Source organism: Cydia amplana, chromosome 25 (genome assembly GCF_948474715.1).
Source record: "Cydia amplana chromosome 25, ilCydAmpl1.1, whole genome shotgun sequence".
Lineage (NCBI taxonomy): Eukaryota > Metazoa > Arthropoda > Insecta > Lepidoptera > Tortricidae > Cydia > Cydia amplana.
The window spans coordinates 8,157,806-8,181,723 of record NC_086093.1 but is presented as its reverse complement, the minus strand read 5'-3'; the positions used below and the strand labels follow the sequence as shown (position 1 = coordinate 8,181,723).

General features: G+C 41.2%; 1 protein-coding gene across 1 annotated transcript; it reads right to left on the bottom strand.

The window, feature by feature from the left end:
* Positions 1-2,016: 2,016 nt before the first annotated feature.
* On the bottom strand, positions 2,017-15,615 carry LOC134659463 (uncharacterized). Its single transcript, XM_063515105.1, has 5 exons — positions 15,466-15,615; positions 14,192-14,319; positions 5,471-5,603; positions 3,212-3,356; positions 2,017-2,200 (listed from the first exon to the last, which is right to left on the bottom strand). The coding sequence occupies exons 1-5, from the start codon at positions 15,557-15,559 to the stop codon at positions 2,017-2,019; spliced, it is 684 nt and encodes a 227-aa protein (XP_063371175.1). The 5' UTR covers positions 15,560-15,615.
* Positions 15,616-23,918: the final 8,303 nt, after the last annotated feature.

The following is a 23,918-nucleotide window of genomic DNA, read 5'->3' as shown; positions in this document are numbered from 1 at the left end:
CACGTGAGGACTGGCGACAACCCAGCCGACTGCGGGTCGCGGGGGCTCTTGCCGGATGACCTGGTCCACCATAGTAACTGGTGGAAGGGTCCATCTTGGCTCGTGCTGGACAAACCTGACTGGCCTAAGTCAACGTTGTCAGTCGACGTGGATGTCCTACACGAAGAGCGCAAGGTGACTGTCCTCACTGTCTCAGTGCAGGAAACGTGGACAGACAACCTAATGAACAAGTTCTCGGCACTGAGGACACTCCAACGTGTCCTCGCATATTGTTTTCGTTTCGCGCACAACGTAAGAAACCAAAAGACGCCCAACAACCTGTTGGACGGTCCTTTAACACCCCTGGAGATTAAACAGGCGCTTATGTTCCTCGTGCGTTCTGTTCAACAACACCACTTTGCTTCGGAGATCGAGAAAATTAAAAACAATCTGTCGAACTCTCTCCCGAAGGCATTCAAGAAATTGTCTCCATTCCTCGATGACGCGGGTCTCTTGAGGGTGGGCGGACGCCTGTCGCGAGCTTCTCTCGAATTCGATGTTAAACATCCCCTGTTGTTACCTCGCGACGATCGTCTTACCTCCCTCTTGATCGACGAGTACCATAAGCGTTTCATGCACCCAGGCGTGCAAACGCTTCATAATTTGCTAGCGCAGCATTTCTGGATACTGTCCCCAAAACGAGCTATCCACGCAGTCACGTCGAAATGCATGAAATGCTTCCGTGTTCGACCACTCGGTGCTCCTGCGCCGTTCATGGGCGACTTGCCGTCTTATCGGGTAGCCCAGCTCAAAGCGTTCCTGAGTGCTGCTGTCGACTTCGGAGGACCTTTTGACATAGCTCTGGGTCGCGGGCGAGGCAACAAGACCTACAAGGCTTACATTTGCGTCTTCGTGTGCACTTCGACTAAGGCTGTACACACGGAGCTCGTCACTGAGCTGTCCTCAGACGCATTTCTCGCCGCGCTTCGCCGCTTCGTCGCGCGTCGTGGTCGGTGTAATCGGTTGGTTTCCGACCAGGGCAAGAATTTTGTCGGCGCGAGCAATGTTCTGCAACGTCTCGTAGGAAATGCTGCTACGAATAGCGAGATTAAATTCGAATTTAATCCGCCAGGCAGCCCTCACTTCTCAGGTCTGGCTGAGGCCGGAATCAAGGCTGTCAAAACACATTTGGCTCGAGTCATCGGTAGCCAGAGGTTGACGTACGAGGAGTTTCTGACAGTCTTGACTCAGGTTGAAGCTCTCCTTAATTCAAGACCTCTTACTCCTCTCAGTACCGATCCTAATGACTTATCGGCCCTCACTCCGGGCCATTTTCTCACAACGGAGCCCTTATCTGTCGTGCCCGAGGAAGATCTCTCGGATGTTCGGGTAGGGCCACTTCAACGGTGGAAGTTGCTGCAGAAAATGCACCAAGACTTTTGGAACAAGTGGTCAAAAGAATACATGCATACTCTGCAGCAGCGAATGAAGTGGCACGACCGGCAAACCGACGTCCAAATCGGTGCTCTCGTGCTCGTGGTTAACGAGCAGACAGGCCCCATGAAGTGGCCTCTGGGTCGCATCGTCGACACTCATCCCGGGTCCGACGGGATTTGTCGTGTGGTGACCGTGCGCACGGCTACGGGATTGTACAAACGGCCCGTGGTCAAGCTGTGCCCTTTACCCGTCTAATCGCTCGTTGAGCGCTACTATCGTGTCGTCTATTCTGTGTATAGTATTAGTAATATCGTTCTAACTTTACTTGTATCGTCTTTCTTTTTGTCTAGTCAAAATACTAGTGTATTTTGGTGGGCGGAAATGTTCAATTATGCCGTTCATATTACAATGTATTTTTCGCATTCACTGTGGCAACACCTTGTCACAGTTAAAATTCAAATATTTAAAAAATAAACTGTTGCTCTGTCATACAGTTGACAGAGCCAGTGTGTCAAAAACCTACCACCAGTTCACATCCCCTTTCGTTGCTCTCGTCTATTTTCGCACCTTTTATTTAAAGCACTACTATACTAAGTACCTTTAGTCCATTATTAAGATCAGTGTTGTGTACCGGAGGACGCCGAACTCATCCGTGGCGGGGAAAATCTGAGGTCTAAGTTGGCCGACTGCAGGTAACGATTTTACGCTTCCTCTAGCTTGCGACAGAAAGCCAGAATCACCACCAGCGGTCTCCAACGGTGACCGACGATTTGGTTCCCACTGTCTCCGGATCAAAGGTAACTTCGCTTACACCTATACACACTTTAGTTTCAATTTCCATATTATTTAGTCCCAATTTTATCCCAACTTTCTTGCTCCATCGGCCCTAAATCTCACTCTCTCTCTCTCGCCCCTTTTTCGCTAAATACAGTCCACCTTTGCTATCGAACAGGGGGTATTTTTTTAATTTAGAACGCTCCGATATCGCCTTCCGATCAAATCAACCGATCCCGTCTGGACTCCGCTTTACTATCTCTTATTCAGTAGTGTCAGTGTCATTCAAACACGTGAAGAACGCGCAAGTCTTAGAGTCCGCAGCAAGCTCGGTTCTCCATACAAACGCAGTTACGCTCACATTTTAAAACTACTAGCTAGATTACCCTGAAACTTTGTACTAGGATAAGGTATTATCTAGTCCTCTAATTAGTTTATAAAGCTTTGGATAGGTATCCTGATTTAAAAAAAGCGAAATTTACTTTTAAATACAAAATTTATTTTTGCTCTATTTCGTCTGTTTTATAAATTGGAGCTACCTACATATATAAACTAACTACAGGCCTAGATAAACCTCATGTCAATCGTATGTGCAAAGTTTCGTTACAATCCAACACGTAATTTTAAAATAAGAACGAAACCGCTGAAATCCCTTCCGCTTCTTTCCGCTATCTCCCTACGCGACAACATTATCATATTCACCACACAGATGGTTGTCAGTCCTCAACTGTGCGTTTCTCCAGAAACTTCCTGCCTCGCACAGCTAAACTGTAGAATGAACTGTGTCCGGCGGTATTTCCGGACCGATACGACCTTCAAGCCTTTAAGAAAAGAGCGTATTCCCATCTTAAAGGCACGCACGCACGCACTTACAACCCCTCTGGTGTTGCGGGTGTCCATGGGCGTAAGTACTAACGAACCGCTATCATTTTCATACCTACGTTGTATGTATTACGTTTATCTTAGCGTTTCTTTTCGTTTTCTGCAAACGATTGTCAAAGTAAGGGCAAGGCCGCCTAACCTGAAATCTTCGTAGTATGTGCCCTCCTCCCACTTCCACTCCTCGATGTCTAAGAGCGACATGTTAATCTGGAGCCCGTACGAGATGATGTCCAACGTGCACCCTCGCGTAAACATTACTTCAACCACCACGTCGAACCGCGTACCTGCATGGGGTACGTTCAACATTATAATATACAATCAAAGATTTACTAACCAAATCATTTTTTTTTGAAGTGAACACTTTTATTTCACAATTTTACAATTTTATTTCAAAGTGCTTAGTCGTATAAAAAGTATTGTATGCAACGTTGTTTAACTGAGTCAAAAAATACTCGTGGCGTCTTTATTAACAATTTTCGGCTTCGACTCAAATTGTTACTCACGCCACTCGCCTTTTTTGACCTCTCTTACGAGGGGTATTCAAAATATTCTCGGTATGAGAATGAAAACAAACAAGTACGAAAAGTTTGATATTTTTATTTTTCAATATACTCCCCCCCTATGTTCATACACTTAAAAGATCGATCAATTATTTTTTTTAATCCCTCGTAAAAATATTTTTTATCTTTCGTGTAAAAATGCTCCTCCACTGCCGCCTTCAATGCTTCATCGTCAGAAAATTTATTTCCACGCAGATCCTTTTTAAGATTGGGGAGCAAAAAGAAGTCGCTGGGGGCTAAGTCCGGACTATACGGTGGGTGAGTAACAGTTTTAAACCCACATTCAACAATAGCTGCCTTGGCAATATGAGCAGTATGGACGGGGGCGTTGTCATGCAGAAGCAGAATACCTTTGGTTAACTTTCCTCGCCTCTTTTCTTTAATTACATCCTTTAATTGACGTAGAATGTTAGCGTAGTACTGTCCTGTGATATTTACACCTTTTTCTTTATAATCGATTAGTAATACTCCTTCACAATCCCAAAATATCGTGGCCATGACCTTGCCAGCTGAAGGGATGACCTTCAACTTCTTGGGATGAGCTGAACCCTTAATGTGCCACTGCATGGACTCTTGTTTACTCTCTGGGTCATAATGATGAACCCAGGTTTCATCTCCAGTAACTATTCTTTGCAGCACCTCATCAGGATTTTCACCGCACAGGTCAATAAAATCGGAACAACAAGCTACACGCATGTCTTTTTGAAGCCGAGTCAGCATTCGCGGAACCCATCTTGCACTTACTTTTGACATATTAAGATGGTCATGTATAATATCATGTACGGTACCAATAGAGAGATTGGTTACTTGTGCTATAGATTTTACCTTCACTCGACCATCTTCCAATATAAGTTTTTCCACTTTATCAATATTTTCTTGTGAAGTAGCTACTACAGGCCGGCCAGGTCTAGGGTCATCTTCAATACTCTCCCTTCCGCGTTTAAACTCGCTTGACCACTTTTGAATGGTAGATAAAGAAGGAGCAGACTCACGGTAAACACAATCCATTTCCTCTTTTATGGTTTTTTGATTTTTACCCTGTTTTGTCAAGAATTTTATCACGCATCGATGTTCTAATTTAGTTAACATTGTCAATTCGCACAGGATGTTCATGTTTGTTCAGCAATTGCAGAAAAACAAAAGACTATCTCGGTTCGAATTATACTTTTTTTTAATGTCAATGAATAAACCTTAGCGGCCAGTAACGAAAGAAATTTTAGAAGAGGTCGTAAGATATCAATACCGAGAATATTTTGAACGCCCCTCGTAAAACGGTTGCATAAAATACTATAAACTAACACGATTCTCACTCATACTTTTATAACTACCACGGGACTACGCGTAAGACTTACGTTTATTTATGGCCGGACGTTTCGAACGTGACGTTACGTTCGTGGTCACAGGCAGACTCACGAAAAAGCCACGTCAGGCCATAAATAATCGTAAGCCTTACGCGATTAAGTCCCGTCCCGTGTAGTGGTTATAGGGCCATTTTATTTAAAGTTGTCCCCTACACTTTTTTTAAATTTGTGAATGTAACAGGAAGAAACGGTTACTTTCTTATTTCTACTCAGAATCACGAGCTCTTTCTATCCTAATAGGAGAAAAGTATCCCAAGGTTTTTTCCCATTCCGTTACCATTTTTTCATAGACTTTGTATGCCGGTTTCGGAATGGAAAGATCGAAAAATGGATGGAAATCTTGGGACACTTTTTTTCTCCTATTAGGATCAAAAGAGCTCACGATTCCGAGTAGAAATAACATAAAAAATCCCCATTTAAAAAAAAAGTGTAGGGGACATCTTTAAATAAAATGACCCTATAAAAGTATCAACTCACCTTTGTACGCATAGCAGGCGGTTTTATCAATCCCGCGGGGACAAAAGTGGCGTATACGCAGCTCTGCGGACGCGGACGCGTGTCTCAATTGGAACACCACGCACGTATACTTCACCGTGTCGAATATTGTCACCTGTAGGTAAATATGGTATTTCACATACAGAAATACAGACTTTATTGGTATACATAATTGGTAGATATAAACATAGTACATTTTACACGTCATAAGTGTCATAACACATGACATCACATGACGTCGTGTTAAATGTTGCTGAATACGAGTAAATATGGTGTACTCTGCAGGGATGTTGCGAACATCCGCATCCGCATCCGCAACCGCGGAACTTCCGCATTATTTTCAACATCCGCATCCGCATCCGCATAAAATCGATGCGGAGCTTATGCGGATGCGGATGTCGAACAAGTCGGTACAGTTCCTGTCTTAGCGGCGGCGTAAGTGCTAAGTAATTTCGTCATTACCTATAACGAAATCGTCTAGATCCAGAAAAGTCGGCGAAGTTACTGTTTATTAAATATAACGCACCTATATTCTTGCTCAAATACTAAACGTTTCGGTTTTTTTTTAAATAAAAAAATACTAAAAATGTAATATTTGACGTTTTCTAAGTACCTAATCTTGACATCCGCATCCGCGGATGTGAGCCTTTAAATATCCGCATCCGCATCCGCGGATGTCAAAAAATCTGCATCCGCAACATCCCTGGTACTCTGTACTAGATTCGAATTTAGAACCATTCTAGTGCATGTCCGTCATGCTCCTCACACTACTGCGGCGGTAGCACGGTCGCATTTTTATTCCCGGACACTTTTTATCTTTTGCACCTGACTGTGACTTGTTTGCTGACCGAAGTCATAAACTTTTTAAAGATTTTTTTTACGTTTTTGCGAATCAAACATGCAATAGGTAGCTTATATTAATCGCTTTATTATTACTTACTTAATTTTATTTTACTACTTAAGGGGACGGTATATGACGTTTTCGATTTAGAGCTCACTTTGTGCAATCAATTTGTTCAAGAAATGTTTAATAACTGCATTAAATTATACGTAAATTTGTTCACGAAGAAGCCGTGTACCGGCTCTTCATGCCATAATATTTTTTATTTGCTGTAATTCTCTACAAATCGACACTAAAAGTATCCAAAAATCAAAATATGGAGTTCCGTTTGAGCAACACGCATTACAGTTTTGTCTTTGACAGTAATTGAGTTGTTGTGTGATTTTGAAAGCTAGATAACTAAACTAGCAAATTATTATCTACTTATATTTTTACTCACAAATACAACACAGAAATTCAATCCCAAATGTAAACTTTCGTACAATTTCCATACATTGACGACATCACTCAAAATTCTTCTTCGAGTCAGATGGCCGCTGGCCTTGGATCGAAGCAGACGTGTACTAGACGTGTACGAGGGGTGTTCAAAATATTCTCGGTATGAGAATGAAAACAAACAAGTACGAAAAGTTTGATATTTTTATTTTTCAATATGGGGAGTATATGTTCATACACTTAAAAGATCGATCAATTATTTTTTTTTAATCCCTCGTAAAAATATTTTTTATCTTTCGTGTAAAAATGCTCCTCCACTGCCGCCTTCAATGCTTCATCGTCAGAAAATTTATTTCCACGCAGATCCTTTTTAAGATTGGGGAGCAAAAAGAAGTCGCTGGGGGCTAAGTCCGGACTATACGGTGGGTGAGTAACAGTTTTAAACCCACATTCAACAATATGAACAGTATGAGCAATATGAGCAGTATAGACGGGGGCGTTGTCATGCAGAAGCAGAATACCTTTGGTTAACTTTCCTCGCCTCTTTTCTTTAATTACATCCTTTAATTGACGTAGAATGTTAGCGTAGTACTGTCCTGTGATATTTACACCTTTTTCTTTATAATCGATTAGTAATACTCCTTTACAATCCCAAAATATCGTGGCCATGACCTTGCCAGCTGAAGGGATGACCTTGAACTTCTTGGGATGAGCTGAACCCTTAATGTGCCACTGCATGGACTCTTGTTTACTCTCTGGGTCATAATGATGAACCCAGGTTTCATCTCCAGTAACTATTCTTTGCAGCACCTCATCAGGATTTTCACCGCACAGGTCAATAAAATCGGAACAACAAGCTACACGCATGTCTTTTTGAAGCCGAGTCAGCATTCGCGGAACCCATCTTGCACTTACTTTTGACATATTAAAATGGTCATGTATAATATCATGTACGGTACCAATAGAGAGATTGGTTACTTGTGCTATAGATTTTACCTTCACTCGACCATCTTCCAATATAAGTTTTTCCACTTTATCAATATTTTCTTGTGAAGTAGCTACTACAGGCCGGCCAGGTCTAGGGTCATCTTCAATACTCTCCCTTCCGCGTTTAAACTCGCTTGACCACTTTTGAATGGTAGATGAAGAAGGAGCAGACTCACGGTAAACACAATCCATTTCCTCTTTTATGGTTTTTTAATGTTTACCCTGTTTTGTCAAGAATTTTATCACGCATCGATGTTCTAATTTAGTTAACATTGTCAATTCGCACATGATGTTCATGTTTGTTCAGCAATTGCAGAAAAACAAAAGACCATCTCGGTTCGAATTATACTTTTTTTTAATGTCAATGAATAAACCTTAGCGGCCAGTAACGAAAGAAATTTTAGAAGAGGTCGTAAGATATCAATACCGAGAATATTTTGAACGCACCTCGTACGTCGTCGTAGCTCGTTTTTGACATTATTATAGACATTTCATCATATACGCATACGAAAATGTATACCAGTAGATAAATTGTATTTCAAAAATAGGGTAAATAAATATAATTAAAATTTGATTTGTTGTTATTTACAGGTCGCAACGATCGAAAACAGCAGTAAACTATCCTGAAACAATACGATTAAAATCGAATTTAAGTAACTTGTTCCTTCAAAACCCGCTTAAAATGAAAAAAGTTTAAAGACTCGTTTTACTGATTGGGATTGATTTTCATTACGCTGGTATCAATTTTGCGTCATTAAAAAAAATGTATATGACTTCTGTACGTCAATGACTTTTGATGTCAATTGTAATCTTGTATTTACGTTAGAGAATTATATAATCATTTAAATATTACTTACCTATTAATACGAAGCGTAATTCGTTTAATACCCGAAAGTCTTACAGTGTCTACACCTACTTTGTTGCCGTTCGTTCCGTCTATATGTATGCGATTGCGTGCTGTTCTGATAATCTTCAAGAATCAAGAATAACGGCGAGACCAGCATTTAGTACTAACTAATTTTTGCGGATTTGGAGACCGAGATGAAAAGCTTGCAGGCCAATATCGCAGCGGCCTGGTTATTGTTATGTGCATATATCAAGTATTATATAAATTTACTATAAAAAAACAATGTTTTATTTCAATGACATTATGTGCGTAGGTATGTAGGTATGTTTCGGTGATTATAAGAATTTTGTCCACACAATAATTGTGCAAAGCAGAGACATGCTTTCTTTACGGTATAAGCGGTATGGTACCGTTATTATTTATCAATACCGGTTCGTTTTGAAGTTAAAACTATACCGGTTGAAATATAAAGTACGGTACCGGTATAAAATTACAGCAGGGACAACCATTTTTATAGGTATGTACAGTCAGCTGCAGAGAAAAGGTACCACCCTTGCAAAGATGATTGTATGCAGGGGTGGTATATACCTTTCCTCTGCAGCTGGCTGTACCTAAACCATCATTGACCGAGCGTTAGCGAAGGTCTCCGTTTCAACTTGGGCAAAAATGCTTTCGTATATCCGAATTCTTCTCCTTTGCAAATCACATTTCTCAACTGATTCTGATTAACATTTGTAAGGAGGTTCGGTACTCGGTAGTTCCATATAATTATTCGGTTTCTTTTTTTTGAATAATTAAAAAAAAACATTTATTTCAGACAAACATGGTCCATATTTTGTTAGTACATCTTAACAATTTAAAACTTATAGCTAAGGTTAACTTAAAATAAAACTTAAATAACTATCATATTAAAATAGGCAGAAATTGTCATAAAGGACTTAAGCGCCAGTAGGCTCTGTGACACTTAAGACCATTGTGATTATTAGGTACTTACTGGCCCCTATTTCACCACGACCACGGCGGTGACAGATGCGACAATTGTCGACATCACTGTTGCTGACGTCACAGGCCTCCAAAGGCTACGGTAACCGCTTACCATCGGACGGGCGATGTACTTGTTTGCTACCAACATTTTAATAAATAAATAAACTCCATTATATTGCCACTAAAAAATCTTATTTTGTGGCAATTGTCACTAGAAACACGACAATTGTCACGAAATTGGGACACAGAACTCATTTCCTGTCAAGACTTACTGAACTCTTTGAAAAATCTTGTGACAATTGTCACAAGATTTTTTCGCAAGAGAAATGTCTGTTTTATCCGATAAAATAAAGTTTTTTTAAATAATACAATGACGGTGGCAAACACGAATACGACCCGCCCGATGGTAAGCGGTAACTGTAGTCCATGGATGCCTATAGCGTCAATAACAGTGATGTTTTATAATTGTCGTACCTGTCACCGTGGTGAAATAGGGGCCAGATTACGCCGCGCCGCGTGAAACGTGAAGTGCATTGGGATAAGTGCATACGGTTCACTCAAGGAAAAAAATATCCCTTATAAGATCACTCGTGTGTCTGCCATTTTGTTAAAGCCAATTTTCACCGTAACTACTGGACTAGTTCAATTGAAATTTGGTACACATATGTCAAGTAAGGAAGTAGTAATTAAGTCGGTGATCCGAAGATGGACTGCTAACGTAAATAAATGAACCTTTTTTAACTTTGCGGCGATTTTGGTATCATGTGACATATCAGATATAATACATAATTAGAAGTAGGTAAGCAAAAATGTACCATAACCTTTCTCAGAATTGTATTACATATACAAAAAATAGTTCAACGCCAAAAGATTAATGGAAGACCTATGTCTTATAGGTGAGTTGGTCTTAAACAAAACATATGCAATAAAAATGTGTAACTGTGGAACCCATAGTGAATCCTACTCGTAGGTACATGATCGGTTTTTATATTATGTACCTATAAGATATTTTCTACTTTATACTTTATAAGTGTACCGACATAATATTTACTTATAAGCAGTTGTCACGTAAAATATTTGCAGAATTTTTTGGAAGTATGTGTCACATCATCATCAGGCACTAGTTTTTATGAAAGCTACTGCCATCTGACCTTCCAACCCACAGAGGGTAAACTAGGCTCTTATTAGGATTAGTCCGGTTTTCTCACGATGTTTTCCTTCACCGAAAAGCGACTGATAAATATCAAATGATATTTCGTACATAAGTTCCGAAAAACTCATTCGCGATCTCCGAATTGCAATTCGCACGCTCTTACCGCTAGGCTACCAGTGGTTCCTAGGCCTCCAGTGATTTTTTTGAAGTATGTATAGCACAAATATTTAAAAATGTAACATTTAAGGTAGGTACATTGTAATTAAAATAAGGTATAAACATTATTGGAGGAGACTTGGAGGAAGTGTCATAGGGATCTACATTCGATGCGTGAAAAACAAGTTCTTTTGTCTAATTATAATCGATCGGCAATCACGCGAGCGCATAAATCGAAAAATCTTTTTTTTTTCACTCCCTAAAACTCCCTTAACCCTACAATGCATACAGTTCCACATATGGCACAACCGATATATGTGCGAGCTGTGTCAAAAATCAGGTAGGCAGCGACATCTATCATACTTCTAAGGTTACTTGACATACAATGCTACAACAATAGTTCGGCGTGTTGCCGCTAGGCAGCAGTACAAGTCCAAGGTATCGACCGATCGATAAAATTTTGGTAGTCGGTGGTGAAATCTGTTTTGACAACATTCGAAGTGTGATAAAAAAATAATTTTAAAGTTAAATAGCATGAAAAAATATACATGGTAACTGTTAAACTGTGCATTATTGACAGGTAAGATTAATTTTGCGGTATTGAGATGTTTAGATAACGTCGAGCAATATTTTTCAAACGTTCCCGATATGGCACACCATGCATCGAGGTTCATATTGCTTATACAAAACAAGTGAAGAACGCTTGCACTTGTCAGAATCTGTATGACGTTGGCATAAAGTTTATTTTGGCGTAATCTGTAGGAATGATTATTTATGGTTTTACATTTTTTTTATACATTTGAGAACTTCGGTCCACCAAGGGCATAAGGCTCAAAATCTTTAACATTTTTTAGAGGTGACAACAGCTGTTTATATTAATAATTATGAATAGTTTTTAGATGATACGAAAGTAATCTCTACGAGATGAGGATAATGAACATGATTTATCAATCCTCTGGAAGTAAAGATGATCAGGAACTGAATGATGAGATCTTCGGGTGCCGATACTCAATCCGGCTTTTAAAATATTGTGGGCAACAATAAATCGGGCTTGTGAAGAATTTAGCGATTCAGAAAATAGTCGATCGTGAAGTCCTGAGTTAATTGAGCTGACGCCAGTTACATTTGACTTATTTTTAACTAATATACAACTCCATACATCGGGATTACCTGTTAGAATTTTGGAGTTGGCATCAAGTTCAATAATAGGTTACCAATGTGTTCTATGATCACCTGCACGTCCTACACTCTAATTCTGTAAAATGCACTTACAACACCTGAAGTTTTGGTAATTTCTGGTGATGCTGATGCTGGTGATACATCACCACAAGAGCCTCAAGCTGGCCTCAAGAGGACTAAGTAAACATACAGAAATCTCGTCAAAAACATCATAAAAGGTCGCTAAATCCATAAAAGTCACTACATAGCAATGCACAACCATCAAAACTGTTGATAGCATTATAAAAAGAAACGGAACATGTAAAAACGAATATGTGCCATATATTTCTGTATGTATATACTATGAACCGTAATGCATGGAGTTCCACATATGGCACACAGATAAAAAACCTTTTATTTTCCAAAATATGTGTTGTATATTTTTTTTAATTGTTTTTCCCTAAAAGTAAACACATGTATTTATCACATATAATTTTATTTCTTAAAACAAAAAAGTCATGCATTGTAGGGTTAACCTAATAACAGTAAAACAAAAAATAAAAGATATAGGGTTACCAACCAGCCAAAGAATTATAAGTAGATATATGCACTGATCCCAACGCACCTCACGTTCTACTCTGCACGGGGTTCATTGCCGCTCCTACCGCCGTAAGTAACTAGGTATCAACACCTACATTATATTTTTTATTTTCATTTTATTAATTTAATAGCGAAACAAAAGGAATACCACATAAAAGTAAATCGGTAAAGATATTAGGGGTACATTAGCCAACACTGTTTCCATATATTTTCAAATTTTATTTTATCCGCCTTATTGAAATTTTGCACCCTGCCGGAACTTTATTTATTTAAATTCTCATTGAATTGATTTTGCGCCTTATGAAAAGTCGTATAGAGTAGTAAATAAAATTTTACATCTGACTTAATGACATCTGGTTTTATTCGGTTTAACTTTAGAAAACGCGTATCTCGACAAAGCACTAATGTAGAAAATTGTCAACAACCAAATGAATTATTAGAATTTAAATACGTCACGTGTGACATGAACAGACAAGGAAAGCAAGATTAAATGTATTGTTTCTCTTTCTTCTTTCAATGGAACGCTTTTCCTAAAAGGAGGCCACTAAACTCAAAACGCTATTTTAAAAAATCTTGTGGGTCAATGACCTGTCCCAGTATAGTGAGGTAGTGTGCGTGAAGTGCGCTTGTGTGTGAAATGGGGTAAATTGACAGAATCTGAAAATTTACCCACGCATTGGTGTTAGCTATAATGCAGTAAAATTTGATTTCAATAAATTCAATATCAATATCAATCAATATCGCTTGTCACCAATTGTCACGTTCTAACAAGTATATACAAGTGCAAAAGTGATGGGCATAGAATCTGTGTGGAAAGAGAACAGTCGTAGAATATAATGGATCCATTTGCATACATTTCACATCTTCTCTTTCCGCGCAGACTGTAGTGACAGCCGATAAAAATGGAACCATGCTGCGCCCGCTGAGTTGTAATGAATGTAAATATGTATACCTATCTAGATGTCACAAATAAGAAAACGTCTCTTTGTTCTTAACTTTGGCAACCAGACTAGTTTTCATTTTTCACCACACCAGCTCGGAAAGGCTTACTTTGCACTTCAAAAACTGATAGCAAAGTTGCATTTGATTCACATGTGAGGCAAAGTAATCAAATGCAAATTTTGAGTTGTTTTCTTATGTTTGCTGGTAGAATTGACTTTTAAATGATGATTTTGGATGATAAATATTTGATAACATTGATTTGGATTTGATTTGGTTTGATTTTGTTTGATATTATACATTTAATATTTGCTTCGATTTGGTGTGGCGAAAAATTTTGTGTTTCACTCGGGGGCAAATTTTGTTTAACCCTCGTGCTTTGAAACCCTCGCAACGCTCAAGATTCCATTTTTCGAACCACTCGCTACGCTCGTGGTTAAATTTTGGAGTCTTTCGCTTGCTCGGGTATCAATATTGATACCCGAGTATATTGAGCACGAGCGGTTAAACAACAACTTTGCCCCCTTGTAAAACAAATAACTATTGTATAATGGTTTGATTAAAATATCTTCAACTGTTTCACTAAATATTTGAATAGCTCACGTTCTGTTTGATGTGCTTCACTTGGTTGTTGTCCGATCTCAGTTGGAAACTTTCGCGATAAATGAGATTTTGTTTCTCATAATTGTCGCATTCACCAAACCGCATCAGCGATCCGAAAGCAACACCACCTGCAAAAAATACATCGTAATCTTCTATAACAGACGAAAAATATAGCTCACTGCTGTACAGCACTACAGAGTATAAAACAAAGTCGCTTCCCGCTGTCTGTCCCTATGTAAGCTTAGATCTTTAAAACGCAACGGATTTTGATGCGTTTTTTTTTAATAGATAAAGTGACTCAAGAGGAAGGTTTATATATAATTTGTTAACCCGTGCGAAGCCGGGGCGGGTCGCTAATTCTACAATATGACAAAATCTGTAATTTTGCATCTTTCTGATATTAGTCGCTCTCAATACATTCGCTGAGCTACGGTTGTAGACGCCGTAGCCGATAACATACATTTTCCGGTATGTAGCGAAAATGCTTCGTAGAGGATAGAGGCAAAACGACAACGTGTCGTGATTAGCGCTGAATGGGTTGAAACTTGAAACCTAATGATGTCCTTCAACCTGGATGCTAGAACTTCTAGCAAAAATAAAAATGGCAGACACGCCGTATACGGCGTGTCTGCCATTTTATATATTTAAACGAGCAATTCTTGTTTGTACTGTTGACGAAGGTTCGTAAATGATGAAGACGACACCAAATTATAGTTTAAACAGTGTATATTGATCTGAGCGATTAAATTACAAAAATGGTAAATCTAGAATATCGCGAGTACTGTTAGCGGTGTGCGCGCGCGCTCTGGCCGAGAGCCCTGGAGGAATGAGTCAATGAGGAATGCGGGCCGGCGCGCCGATGAGACGGCAGCCGGCGGCGGCGGCGCGGGGCGCGGGCGCGGGACAAGGGGACCCGGTCACAGAGTCCTCTAGTGGGGCGCGCTAACACATACATATTTATATAATTTCGGGGATCTCTGAAACTCGGATCTCGAAAACTTGCTATATGGGGGTTTACGAGGGCGAAGAATCGATGTATCTAAGTCTTATCTCTGGGAAAACGCGCATTTTTGAGTTTTTATGTTTTCCGAGCACAGCTCGGTCTCCCAGATATCTTCTATAAAATCGCTGTAGTTGATTTATTTTGTAGTAGAGTCATGGGTCCACCATTTAGATTTATTGTAAAGTGCACCTGTCATTTAAAACAGTCAGTGATGTCGTTGAAATGGTATGGGTAGTCGCGATAAGTTGGAATGAGATATTAATGTACGTACTGCGTAATACATATTTGTGCTTGTTGATCTCCGAGATGGTGATGCGTTGGAACTTGTCCAGGGAGTCCTCAATCCAGGGGTAATAGCGCTGCATGTCGAGGAAGCGCGACGGCGCGCCGCAACCCGGCCCGTACACGCCCAAACCCAGCTGCCAATTTTAATAACAAAACTTCCGTGAGACACAGACATCATCACTACATGGTATAAAACAAAGTCGCTTCCCGCTGTCTGTCTGTCTATCTGTATGTATGCTTAGATCTTTAAAACTACGCAACGGATTTTGATGCGGTTTTTTTTTAATAGATAGAGTGATTCAAGAGGAAGGTTTATGTATTTTTGTTAACCCGTGCGAAGCCGGGGCGGGTCGCTAGTATTAATTAAATAGAAGTTTCACTCCGTACCGAGGATATCATCAGGAGCTTGCGTTGCATGTCAAGCGTTTTCGACTTAAAATACGTGAGTGACTGATTAAAGATATCTTATTGATACGGTTTTAACACCCCCTGGCACTGATTAAAATAACCGACTTGGTTTCACATTACATCTCAAAACTTTTTTGTAGTAAAAGCGTTGCGAGACTTGCACCTTTTTACATGTAATGTTTTTGATGGGATCTCATCTCTTTTTGTATGCAGTCCTTCTTTTCGGGTACTCATACCCATACTATGTATACACATATCATAACTAAACATATCTTCATTCATACTCACATCGTACATCGTAGTGTACCTTTACCTACTATTTGTAGGTACTGCAACAGTAACTTTGTAATATCATATATTTATATGGGATTACAAACTTACTTATGCAGTTCTCAGATCTTTAAAACGTGACTGATATTGCAATATTTTTAGGTTTACCTTTTATGTGGCCATTAAACCCTAACTCTGTACCAAATTTCAGCTCTCTGAGTTTATGGGAAGTACTAATTGTATTCTGATGATCATGAGTGAGTGAATGAATGAGTGTCATAAATGCGAAACTTTGCTTTCGCTTAACTTCGGAACTCCATATGAACGCGTCTAAAACCAAAGTTATGACGAACAGCCACAAAAAAAACATAACTGTAGAAGGAAAACCAATAGAATACGTGGACAACTATGTATACTTAGGAAAAATGATTTCGTTTGACCCCAATAGCAACGTAAACGAGGTGGACAGGAGGATAAACATAGCCTGGAGAAAATACTGGTCACATAAAGAAATCCTAAAAGGAAATTATAGTCTAAAAATAAAGAAAATAGTTATGGATTCCTGCATCCTCCCCAGTTTAACCTACGGATGCCAGACATGGGTCTTCACCGAGAAAGTTAAAGAAAAAATCTTAGCATGCCAACATGCAATGGAAAGAAGCCTATTGAAACTAAGAAGAATAGACAAAGTAAGAAACACAGATATCCGGATGAAAACAAAACTGACAGATGCACTACAGTTTAGTTTAAGACAAAAATGGAGGTGGGCTGGACATTTGGCTAGATACAAAGACAAAAGGTGGACTATTCAAACAACCAAATGGAAAGGCCCACTGGGCAAACGAAACTCAGGAAAACAAAGAAAACGATGGGTTGACGACATCATAGCAATTGCAGGAAAGACTTGGGAGAATAATGCTACCGACAAAGAGAAATGGAAAAAGATGGAGGAGGCTTTTACCCTTAAGGGATCACACATCGTGTAAACATAACAAAAGAACAGTCAATTTTTAAAACAGATGTGCGAGAAATGAAGCTATAATAATAATAATAATAAGGTGGTATAGTGCGACGCATGCGATGGACTCGAGAAATGAACGAGAATGTCATGCGCGCCTATTATGGGGCTACAGAGGGGGGAACACAGCTATCCGCCTATCGTTCAAGAATACTGCCTCTGTTTCAGGCTCTTGAACCTACCATCACCGTGTCGGAGCAGCGATTATCGGATCAGGTGCGCGTCATTCAGAGGCTAAAGCGCCTGGATGACGCGACACTTGATCGGCTTCGCCAGGAGGCTCTCTCTGCTCGCGCGGACTCCACCTCGGTGCGAGATCTGCCCGCCATGTCGCCGGATCCGGTGCCCGCACCCGACCTGGCACCGGGGGCGCCACGGGTTGATTTTTGCACCGATGAGGGGGATTTCGCGAGTCAGAATGTGAGTACAACTGCTAATGAGCAACTGAGGAGGACTTTGGAAGAGGCGATTACGCAGTATCGTGCCACAACCAACTCTAGGCCCCGATTACCACGTCTGCCTATGAATAGACGCAATCTAGCGCTAATGGGAGCCCTAAACGCTTTACTAGAGCCACATTTACGGACTAGTAAAGATTTAGATGATACGCACTCAATCATGTACTGCGGAGCCATCGCGGCGTGCCGTGTTGCTCGAGTCAAGTTTCCGGACGCTGAACGTGCACCTAGGACCGTCGGAGGTGTCCCTGCATGGCAAGCGCGGATTGAGCGACGTATCAGCTCGTTTAGGACTCTCATCGCAAAGCTGATCTGCTTCAGGGGGGGCAACAATCGCCCCCGAGTAATGCGCTTTGTGAACCAGGCGTTCGCGGGGACGGATATCAGGCCCCGCGACTACATGGCCAATGTCACAGAGCGCATCGACTTTCTAAAGCAGAAAGTCTATGCATGGGCAAACCGTATTCGCCGCTACAGAGAGCGTGTGGATCGATTCCAGCAGAATCGCCGTTTTCAAAGTGACCAAAGGAAGGTATACCGAAAGTGGGAGGAAACCAACCTTCGTGCGTCCGACACGCGGCCACCGGATGCTACTGCCATGACTGACTTCTGGCGTAGCATCTGGTCGGTGCCTGTCGGACACACCGAGGGGGGTTGGATGAGTGTTGTCGAGCGTGAGTGCGAGTCCATCGAATCCATGGGGGCAGTCACCATCAGCCCCGATGACGTGAGTTGTGCCATCCGCACGGCCCAGAACTGGAAAAGTCCTGGGCCGGATGGATTGCACAACTTCTGGCTAAAGTGGTTCCGATGCTCGCACTCGCGCTTGGCAGCACAATTTCAACAAGCCCTCGAGCTTGGTTCTCTCCCACCTTCCTTAACAACTGGTGTCACCTTCCTGCTCTATAAGTCCGGTAGTACCACGGAAGCGAAGAACTACAGACCCATCACATGCTTGCCTACACTATACAAGCTCCTTACATCCATTTTGAGAGCAAAAATCAACGCGCACATTGTCGCAAACAATATTCTGGCTTCCGCTCAAAATGGATGTAGGGTTGGGTCCCGTGGTACTAAAGAGCTCCTCCTCATAGACATGACCATCTGCCAACAAGTCCGGCGGAACAGGGGTGCCTTCTCAGTCGCTTGGATTGACTATAAGAAGGCCTATGATTCGGTGCCTCATTCATGGCTGGGGAGGGTCTTAGAGCTTTATAAAGTTGATGCAGCTTTGAGAGCCTTCCTAAGCGCGTGTATGAGGCAGTGGACCACAGTCCTTCGTCAACCAGGAGGCGGAGATGACCGCCCTGGCCCGCAGGATTTTATAAGGATTGAGCGAGGAATCTTTCAGGGCGACAGTCTGAGTCCCCTGTGGTTCTGCCTAGCTTTGAATCCCCTCAGCACCCTGCTGAAGGATTTGGGACTAGGTTGCCGGCTCCGGAGTGGGGGTGAAGTCATTTCTCACCTTCTGTACATGGATGACCTCAAATTATTTGCACCAAATAGCCGAGACTTGTTGGAGCTACTGAAAACCACCGACGTCTTCAGTAGTGCCATCAACATGGAGTTTGGTGTCGATAAATGTGCGGTTATGCATGTACAGCGGGGGAGGGTTGTAAATTCAACAAATTTACAACCTTCTGAGACAATGTCTTTCAGATCTATCTCTGAGTCAGAAACCTATAAATACCTTGGTATGTCACAGTCGTTGGGTATTGAGGACGAGGGTATTAGACGGTCGGTGAAGGAGCGCTTTTTCAGTCGGCTCACAAAAGTCCTTAACAGTCTTTTGTCAGGAGGCAACAAAGTGCGCGCCTTCAACGCCTGGGTAATGCCCCTGCTCACATACTCCTTTGGCATACTAAGGTGGACTCAGACCGAGCTGGATGCCCTGGATCGCAGGGTCCGATCACTGCTCACCGCGCATCGCATGCTACACCCACGCTCGTCAGTTATGAGATTGTACATCCCACGGAAATGTGGAGGCCGAGGCTTCCTAAACGCCAAGGATCTCCACAACCGCGAGGTGTACAATCTCAGGAATTATTTCCTTAACAACGACTGTGGGATGCATCGTGATGTGGTGGCAGTAGACAGGAACCTCACGCCGCTCTCCTTGGCAAACGAGAACTGGCGCAAACCTGTGGTACTAAGTACTGCGGATCGCAAGGCGGCATGGGAGAGTAAGGTGCTACACGGGCGGTTCTACAAGGCCCTCACGGGACCCGATGTGGACCTGCTCGCGTCGGTGAACTGGTTACGATTCGGGGACCTCTTCGGAGAAACCGAGGGTTTTGCCTGTGCAATTGCGGACGAAGTAATGATGACGAACAACTATCGGAAATATATCCTGAAGGACGGTACGGTCGACATTTGTCGGGCATGCCGTCGTCCCGGAGAGTCACTCAGGCATATCATTTCCGGTTGTTCTCATCTTGCTAACGGCGAGTACTTGCACAGACATAATCTCGTAGCCAGGATTATACACCAGCAGCTTGCTCTTCTATACGGCCTTGTGGACCGCGAAGTACCGTACTACAAGTATTCACCTGCGCCAGTTCTCGAGAATGGTCGTGCCACGCTCTATTGGGATCGATCTGTCATCACTGACAGGACTATTGTAGCCAATAAGCCTGACATTGTGATAATAGATCGATCGCAACGCCGGGCCGTGCTCGTTGACATCACCATCCCCCATGATGAGAATCTCGTGAAAGCCGAGAAGGACAAGTCCAGCAAGTACCTAGACTTGGCTCACGAGATAACCGCCATGTGGGATGTTGATTCGACGATCATTGTCCCGATAGTCGTTTCAGTGAACGGTCTAATAGCGAAGAGTCTCGACCAACATCTTGAGAGACTCTCGCTAGGTGGTTGGATCAAGGGTCAGATGCAGAAGGCGGTGATCTTGGACACGGCGCGGATAGTCCGCCGGTTCCTCTCTCTGCAGCCCTGACCACCGGCAGCTTGGGCCTTGCCCCGCTGCTGGCGGCACCCTAGGTTAGGTTTTTTATAATATGTTTATAAGTATTTTGTATTGTTTTTGTAAGTGTTTTTGTATTTTATTTTTATATCCATATTATAAAATAACCTAACTTAAGACCAAAAATAAATAAAGAGAATAATAATAATAAAACTTCGGAACTAAATGAATGACCTACAGACTTGAAATTTTGGATTTTAAGTATGTGATTATAGCTTACTGGATGACGAAAATTTCTGCGTTCTGGTCTTATCCAGAGGTTCTCAAATAGGGGCCTGAAAATGCGGCGAAATGGTTCCAGTAAAGGATGGTACGGCAGTGTTTGCTTCGCGCTCGACTTGGCGGGGGCACTGCCGTGCCCCCAGATTCGCGCGAACTTGATAACTTCTCTGACATTGGCTGCGTTTTAACCAGAGATGTGCGAGAACGCGTAGCGAGGGATGTGTTCGTTGGTTTGTTAAGAACCAAAAGAATAAATAATGTCCACTAGAGCTGCGCTGAGCGAGCATAGGAACCTAAATTAAGTGATTATATTGGTTATGAATAAACACATCCCTTGCTACACATCCTCGCACATCTCTTATGGAAACGCAGCCTTGGCCTCGGTTTTAGATATGATTGCAGGGCTTACCAACCGCCACCGGCCCCATACGTCGCGCTCAGCAAGCACGGTGCCCGCACCCCACACACACGGCCAAGGCTGCTTCATAGCCACCGCGCACTTGACGAATGACGGACGCCGGCGAGCCTCGTTCAACTAAAAACGTCAATCAATACGGAGTCAAGGAGTATTACTGCAATGTTTTGCCGCCAGAGTGCAGCACTAGCGCCTTTAGTAAACCATACAGTAACTTATACATACTGTGCCTTGAAGTGTTTTTTGACAAGTTTTCACATACTATCAAATATGACATTGATACATCAAGGCGGTTTGTTTACAAAGGGTCTACCGGAAAACACTTCGATCAACACGGGCTTCCGACAGGTCGGAAGGGATAGGCCCAAGCGATATCTTGACATTCAAATCATTCTGCCATTTTTCGCGGGGGGGAACGTGCACACAGTCGCACATCTCACACACTTGCATACAAAATCCAATCTGTAATGACGACACAAATACATAGAAAATGACACCCTACACAGACAAATCTTGCACACCTCGATCTGTTTTTGTGTACTGACGAGTCACAAGTGTCACAACACGCACACTAACACATTTTCGTCAAGAGATGAGAAGTCGGATTTGTTGCTCGACCGATCCGCAATTTGTACTGGGCGAGAAAAATTGATAAATCCAGCAATTACATGAGACTAAAATATAATAATTGTGTTTAAATATAATTAAACGTATGACATGTAAAAAAAGTATTACGTGTGAAATATAACACCTTCTTTTTGTAAATTTGATGTCCCCGACCTCTTTTTACAACAAAAAACCGAGCAATTAGGCATTTTTTCTGCTGCTGTGTTCACTCGCGCGTCTGGACTCGGTCTAGTTAAAAATCCGAGCGCAACTAGTTTTATTACCCGCGCTAGATCAGTTGATCTTGTACCTAGGCAGAGGGGAAATAGTGCGAATGCCGCATCCCTTCCGTGTTGATCGAAGGGGAAACACGAAATCGAAACTCTGCTAACTGCCTCTTTATCGCTCGAATATGGAAGAGGATAAATAACAAAATTTCGACTCTCTCGTTTGCGGTAGACCCTTAGATTGTGACTTATTGTGGGGGTGGCGCCCCCTACGCAGAGTTTCGCGTAATATTCCCTATAGCATAGCATGTTCGAATTGTGACATTCATGTGTTTAAGTTTATATTTTTTACTAGTAGTAGTTGTAGTTACTTGCTTGGATAAAGTTAAGTAGATAAGTAAAAATAGAATCATAACTATGTAGGTAGATAGGTATTATTAATTGTTCTTTTATTTTGGATAGTAGAAAAGTACTACCTATTTACTGCACACCTCATTACAGAAAAGAATACAGAAAAAAGATATATTTATGTAGAGTTCTGTATATGTTGTAGAGTCCGTCTTAATATTTAAGCGAACTCTCCAAGAACAAAGCCGGGGAGTGTATAAGTGTCATATTAATTATGACATGGCCACTCTTTAACATTGCAAATGCCCTATAGTCGAGTGAGCTCAACGACGAAAAAGGTCAACGACGGCGTTGCATGAACAAGAGATTTCCTTTGGCAGGATTGGTCCTTAGACTTCTTCTAGAGATTCAAGAAGTGGAGCCACCCAGATTTTTGATGCAGGTGGGGGGCGGGCGGGGGGTTTTAAGCGTCTGCGACGTCTGAGGTTAGTAAGTTTAAATTCTAAGTCAAGTTTAGTATCATTTTCAACTACTTAAATCAAAGATGTAGACATAGTTTTCATCCAAATCGGTTCAGCGTTTATTGATTCCCCATACAAACCTAACACCTTACGTTTTATTTTTAAGGGATTTTTTGGGATAAAAACTGTCCTATGTTCTTCCCCGGGACTCAAACTATCTCTATACTATCAACTATCAACTATCAACATTTATTCAGCAAATAGGCCACAAGGGCACTTTTACACGTCAATATGGAATTTACATACAGCAAAAAAAAAACACATCAATAATTATAAAATACAACTAAGCCGTAAATATTAAATCAAACTAACATAGAGATGTATAAAGCCTCTAAATGTCGAATTACAAAAAACGCAATAACAATAGTATTGAAAAAAAAACACGAAGATACAAAAACTATAATCTAAAATTATTTAGAGATGTAAATGTCTCTAAGTGTCATGATAACTAAAAGATTACAATATATAGTAGTTAATCAAATTATCCTTAAAGATGTATAGGGTCTCCAAGAGTCAAAATCCTGTATACCTAATTAAAACATTCATTAAATTAAAGAAAATGATAGTAAAAATAAAATAGCATACGAGAACCGAATGAGGTGTGTCCATGTAATTATACTCAAAAATAAAGTTACTAAATATAATAGCTCGTGTTAGCTTAAATAGACCAGTCTCCACAAACAGTATACCTACCAAATTGTATCTAAATCGGTTTAGCGGTTATTGAATCCCCATACAAATTTCCACCTCCCTTTTCACACCCTTAAGGGATTATTTTCGAGATTAAAAGTATCCTATATTCTTCCCTGGGACTCAAACTATCTCTATACCAAATTTCAACTAAATTGGTTCAGCAGTTTAAGCGTGAAAAGGAATTAAAAAAGTATTTATTTCATATTGTATGTGTTTTTACTTCGGAATGGTGTCATTATGATATCATAAATGAATTCGGCATCCCCGATT